General features: G+C 41.6%; 1 protein-coding gene across 1 annotated transcript; it reads left to right on the top strand.

The window, feature by feature from the left end:
• The first annotated feature begins 3,069 nt into the window (after positions 1-3,069).
• LOC123048941 (cytochrome P450 709B1) lies at positions 3,070-5,220 on the top strand. The gene is made up of 4 exons (XM_044471954.1): positions 3,070-3,459; positions 3,550-3,773; positions 3,885-4,129; positions 4,247-5,220. Exons 1-4 carry the CDS (start codon positions 3,195-3,197, stop codon positions 5,046-5,048), a joined length of 1,536 nt encoding a protein of 511 aa, XP_044327889.1. The 5' UTR covers positions 3,070-3,194; the 3' UTR covers positions 5,049-5,220.
• Positions 5,221-6,232: the final 1,012 nt, after the last annotated feature.

Below are 6,232 nucleotides of genomic sequence, written 5' to 3'. Positions count from 1 at the left end.
ACCTGATCCGAGCGGATCCACCAAAGACAACCACCGACCGAATCCCGCAAGATCCGCCGGAGACACACCTCCACACGCCCTCCGACGATGCTAGACACACCATCAGGACGGGGGTTAGGCGGGGAGAACCTTATTCTATCTTCACGAAGCTGTCGCCGTCTCGTCTTCTTGAGCAGGACACAAATCTTAACAAAACTTGAAGAAGCACCTGAAAAAGGAACCCTCCCGCCGGTAAGGGCCGGGGTCGACCACGCACCCATGGCCCTAAGGCCACGGGAGATGTGGTAGATCAGCGGCGCCGCCGACAGGAGGTAGAAATCCTAGCCGCCTTTCCTTGAAGGAGAGACAAAGGGAGGGCAATAGAAGGACCATGTTTGACAAGAAATAGATTATTGGCGAGAAAGAGAAGTCAATGGAGATAAATAAAGTGTTCAATCTAGTCATGTGTGTGTATGTTGACAGCCTCTCTTCTGTGCTCGAGAGCGCGATCGATGCGGTACATATCCATCCACGTGTCGTTCTAGCAACAAAAATGCGCATATGGTCTGGTAGCGGCGGGTACGTGTATACCGCTGTCTTGCTGCACAATGTACGCCGCATGGTCGCGGTAGAAGGACGTTTCTCTAGAGCCGTCTTCTTCGAAAAGAAAGAAGTTTTTTTCCAGAAGCCAGCCCTGTGCGAATATCCCGTCGACGTCGAGCAGCAGCTCCATGCGTACGACGGCTTCCCGGCAGACCACACCTTCCCACCAGCCGGGGTCCATCCTGTCTAGTTGGTGCGCGTCCGAGGCTGTACTTGCACCGAATAACACACCATCCGCCGTCCTTCTAGTTTCGTCAAGATTCGTGCGTTTTATCAGAGTATAAATTACATCTGGTACACTATCTGAATACAACTGGCACACAGCACATTTGACAATATACATGCATACCATGCAGCTTTGTTAGGGGAGAGTGAGTTGGAATGGAGAGGCCGGCCGGGCATGCATGATTCTCTCTCCCTACATAAATGACATGCATTTTATTTCATCCATATATTTAGAATGATTGATATATTTTAAAGCAAATATCTATTTTAGAAACTTTTTATATATTTGGAATCGTGGTGACAAGATCTTTAGAACAAGATCAATCTTGGATATATTTGAAATACTTTTTATTTTATATATTTCAGTTATCTTTGAAATGACTTCCACAAAACATAAAATTGTTCAGCTTTGAAAAGATATTTCATATATTTGAAATAATTAGTTTCACACACGCAACAATCTATTTCACATAGCCGAAATAACCAGTTTCACATATTTAAAAAATGGACCTAAATTGTTGCATAAAACTCACTTCACTCATTTCAGAATATAATTCCACTCATTTCAAAAAACTTATTTCAATCCTTAAGAGATTGATTTGACAGGTTTTGCCAAAAAAAACTTGATTTCGGTCATTTTGATTTACTGATTTCAATTATTTCAAATAAGATATTTCAATTATTTCCAAAAACAATTTCACTCGCTTCATAAAACATATTTTGCTGATTTGAAAAAAGTTTTGAAATAATCAGTTTCACATGTTTGAAATAACTAGTTTCAAAATTTGAAATAACTAGTTTCACGTATTTCACACCGAAAAAATGTGGCATGTGTATTTAAAAGGATTTCACTCATCTTAAAATTTTGGTTCCAGTTATTTCAGAAAACTGATTTCACTTACATAATTAGATTTCACTCAATTTAGAGAAACACATTGCACTCACTCAATTGTAATACTATGTTTCACTCGTTTCAAAAAACTGATTTCACTCATTCCAAAAGATAGATTTCACACATTTCACTAGTATCGGAAAACAAATTACACTCATTTACAAAAGATATATTTTGTTACTAGTTATTTCAGTGAGATATGTATCGAAAAATATGAAAGTACTTCCCTGAAATATATTTCAGTGTGGTGTTGCAAGTTGCGAAACTAATTTTTGTGAAAATATATGAAATTACTTCTTTGAAATATATGAAACTGCTATATCATATATTTGTAACTTGTTATTTCAGTGAGATATGTATTGAAATATATGAAATTACTTCCCTGGAAAATATGTAATTACTTCCTTGAAATATATTTCAATGTGGTGTTGCAAATTGTTAAACTAATTTAACTATAATGGTTTGTGCAAGATATGTGAAATTTATAATTCAATGTGGTAAATAACCAACTTTGACTCTTTTCTGCACTGTAATATGCAAACTTGACAAAACACAATGAAATATGTTTCATATACTTAAAAATACTAATTCATATAAAATTTATTTCATTCATTTCAAAAGAATTGACTTCACTCATTTCATTAAACTTATTCCATTCATTACCAAAATGTTTTGAAATAATCAGTTTGACATGTTTGAACAAACTAGTTTCAGAAAACTGATTTCACTTATTTCAAAAAATAATTTCACTAGTTCCAAAATCGATTCCAATTATTTCAAACAAGTAAATTTGAAAAAAAGTGAAATTTAAATTTTGATATGATTGAATAGAAAAACTTTAACTAGTTTAAATATGTTCAAAATTGGTCTTGTTCTAAAGATCACATGTTCAGGAATTTGGATATATAAAAAATTCAATAATAGAACATTAGTGTTAAAGATATTGTTCATCTAAAAATTTAAACAAAGAGAAAATGGATGGATTTGTGTGTGAGAGAGAGGAGAGATTCTGCATGCATGCATGCATGAGTGCCGTTTCTGTCAAAAGGTACTACATCTTTCTGACATTGATTAGACTAAAATCAGAAATACAAGAGATTTTTTGCAAGAAATACTTTCATATACACATGCACATGGTCCCACAACTTTAGATGTAGCAGCACCTCATTGATGGGAAGATCACCGGTAGCTTCCGGCTCCGGTAAAAAACACTTTGCGGTGCTTGCACGCATCACGCCTGATCTCACCCGCACCGTGACGGAACGCCTCTCTTAACCCGACGTTCTGTACCCGGCGACCCGAGGCCATGGTCAAAGCGAACGTCATATAAATATGATATCCACCTCCCCGGCCCGAGTCTCACTACAGAAACACACAAACATTTCCTGGTCTCATCAAACTCACGAGCAGTACCGGAAGCAGAGGCATACAATACAGGACGCTGATATTTTTCTCCTTGTTCCTGAATCCTGAGCGACCACCGGTCCGGTCCACCATGGGTCTCGTCTGGATGGTCGTGGCGGCGTTGCTGGCGTCGTGGGTGTTCAACGCGCTGGTGTACCTCGTGTGGAGGCCGCGGGCCATCACCCGGCAGCTCCGCGCGCAGGGAGTCGGCGGGCCGGGCTACAGGTTCTTCGCCGGCAACCTCGCCGAGATCAAGCGTCTCCGCGCCGACACCGCCGGCGCCGCGCTGGACGTCGGCAACCACGACTTCGTGCCCATGGTGCAGCCGCACTTCCACAAATGGATCCCCATCCACGGTACGAAACTCAGACAATTCCTTCTGATCCATGATAGTCTTCAACGCCATCACCAACTAGTTCCCGCTCTTACGTTCTGGTCTGCTGCAGGGCGCACGTTCCTGTACTGGTGCGGGGCGAGGCCGAGCCTGTGCGTGGCGGACGTGAACACGGTGAAGCAGGTGCTCTCCGACCGCAGCGGGCTGTACCCCAAGAACATCGGCAACCCGCACATCGCTCGGCTGCTCGGCAAGGGGCTCGTGCTCACCGACGGCGACGACTGGAAGCGCCACCGCAAGGTCGTCCACCCCGCCTTCAACATGGACAAGCTCAAGGTATGTGTCCAGCTCCAGCGCGACGCGCGTTGACGTGTGCGTGTTTTTTACTATTGGATTTTAAGTGTGCGCGATGCGTGTGACTTCCGCTAACTGTTATCTGTACGGCAGATGATGACGGTGACCATGTCCGACTGTGCCGGGTCAATGATGTCGGAGTGGAAGGCCAAGATGGACAAGGGGGGCAGCGTGGAGATTGATCTTAGCCACCAGTTTGAGGAGCTCACCGCGGATGTCATCTCTCACACGGCATTCGGTAGCAGCTACGAACAGGGGAAAAAGGTATTCCTCGCGCAGAGGGAGCTCCAGTTTCTTGCCTTCTCCACCGTATTCAACGTGCAAATCCCAGCATTCAAGTAAATGCAAGTTCTTCTTCTTCTTGTACCCTTGTCGGTTTAAATCAACATACAACAAACATTTTCACACAGCAGAAATTAATCTTTATGTGTGTGTGTGCGCGCGCAATTAATCAGGTACCTTCCAACCGAAAAGAACCTCAAGATATGGAAGCTTGACAAGGAGGTGAGGACCATGCTGATGAACATCATCAAAAGCTGCCTTGCCACCAAGGACACCATGGGCTACGGCAGCGATCTGCTTGGGCTTATGTTGGAGGCGTGCGCGGCAGAGGGTGGGCATAATCCGATTTTGAGTATGGACGAGATCATAGATGAGTGCAAGACCTTCTTCCTTGCCGGGCATGACACCAGCTCGCACCTGCTCACATGGACCATGTTCTTGCTGAGCACACACCCTGAGTGGCAACAGAAGCTCAGGGAGGAGGTGCTAAGAGAGTGTGGCAGTGAGGTTCCCACCGGGGACATGCTCAACAAATTGCAGCTGGTCAACATGTTCCTACTGGAAACTCTTCGGTTATACGCCCCTGTGTCGCTCATTCAAAGGAAGGCGGGTTCGGATCTCGAGGTTGGTGGCATCAAAGTGCTTGAAGGCACGGTCTTGACAATCCCCATCGCGATGATACATCATGACAAGGAGGTCTGGGGAGAAGATGCCAACGAATTCAAGCCTATAAGGTTCGAGAATGGAGTGATGAGGGCTGGAAAGCACCCCAATGCCTTGTTGTCTTTCTCCAATGGGCCGAGGTCATGTATAGGGCAGAACTTTGCAATGATCGAGGCCAAGGCTGTGATCATCGTGATTCTTCAGAGGTTTTCATTCTCCCTATCACCAAAGTATGTCCATGCTCCCATGGATGTGATCACGCTGCGGCCTAAGTTTGGGCTTCCCATGATCCTCAAGAGCCTAGAGATGTAGAAAAATGTGTATGGTCTCAAGTATAACACATGGTTTTGTATTATTTGACTGGAGTTTAGTTTATGTTACGCACTAGAAAATCTTGTGAAATTATCAATGTATAATGTATCCTATTTGTAAATATAAATAATAAAGTGTTTTATTAATAAGTTACTATTGATTTTTCTTACCATCAGCCACCTTTATTTGCCCCCAAAATAGTCACTATCTATAGATAAACCTAAAATGTTGCAATTCCTTTTTATCAATCCTGACATGCAGGATGAGAAAGATCCATACGACTCACTGCTACTTTTCCATTTTGGAAAATCTTCCTCAAATTGCACACTTGCAATAATGGTACGCAGTGTGCCCGTGTTCTAAAATAAATGCTATTGCTATTTTTGAAACCTAATTACAAATTTGTCACTCATTAGATTTTTGAGTCTGTTGATTTTTCTATGCTGATTGCAATTACCAGGACTTCATCATTTTTAGGACCGTTAAGGATCTCAATCCCTACGACAAGATGTCGCCAAAACGCACAGGGACGAGCGCACCAATCATCAAGTGGGCATACCCATTTTAGAAGGTTCCCCGTTTTTTACTTGATTTTCTGGTTTTATTATCCTTTTTTCGTATTTTCCTACCTTTTCCTTTTTTTAACTTTTAGAAAATGTTCATAATTTTATAAATATTTCCAATTTTTTAAAAAGTTTTCTAATTTTAAGAATTTTTTTGATTTTGTAAATCTTCCATTGTTTCAAAAAAATGTTCACAATATTGAAAATTATTCGCATAATAAAAAAATATAAATTTGCATTTCTTTTGCGGTTTCATAAAATGTTCACAAATTACAAAAAATGATCGTGTTTTCTAAATCAATAATATTTTGAAAATATTCAGTTTTTCAAAGTATGTTTGCGCTTTTAGAAAACTATCAAAAATTCAAAAATATTGGGGTTTCAAGAGAACCTTTGCAAATTTGAGAAAACCTTTCTGTTTTCAAAAACTTCCAAAATTTGACAAAATGTTCTCATTTAAAGAAAATATTCGCAAGTTTAAAAAAATGGACTACGGTAGCGGGTTTACTACAGTGCATGTTCCCGATTGGCTGCAGAAGCCTGATCTTACTGTGCTCAAGTGGGCCAGTCTAGTCGGGCGCTCCCCCGTGCGGGAGACAACCTGACGCTTAATTTGTCTAA

Source organism: Triticum aestivum, chromosome 2D, assembly GCF_018294505.1.
Source record: "Triticum aestivum cultivar Chinese Spring chromosome 2D, IWGSC CS RefSeq v2.1, whole genome shotgun sequence".
NCBI lineage: Eukaryota > Viridiplantae > Streptophyta > Magnoliopsida > Poales > Poaceae > Triticum > Triticum aestivum.
The sequence above is the reverse complement of the archived record's forward strand: the minus strand, read 5'-3'. Positions and strand labels throughout refer to the sequence as shown.

Bases quoted from the DNA above. Each gene is read 5' to 3' on its own strand.
- LOC123048941 (XM_044471954.1), top strand. From the start codon at position 3,195: ATGGGTCTCGTCTGGATGGTCGTGGCGGCGTTGCTGGCGTCGTGGGTG. The intron at 3,460-3,549 runs GTACGAAACTCA...GGTCTGCTGCAG, and splicing joins CAAATGGATCCCCATCCACG to GGCGCACGTTCCTGTACTGG. The intron at 4,130-4,246 runs GTAAATGCAAGT...GCAATTAATCAG, and splicing joins GTGCAAATCCCAGCATTCAA to GTACCTTCCAACCGAAAAGA.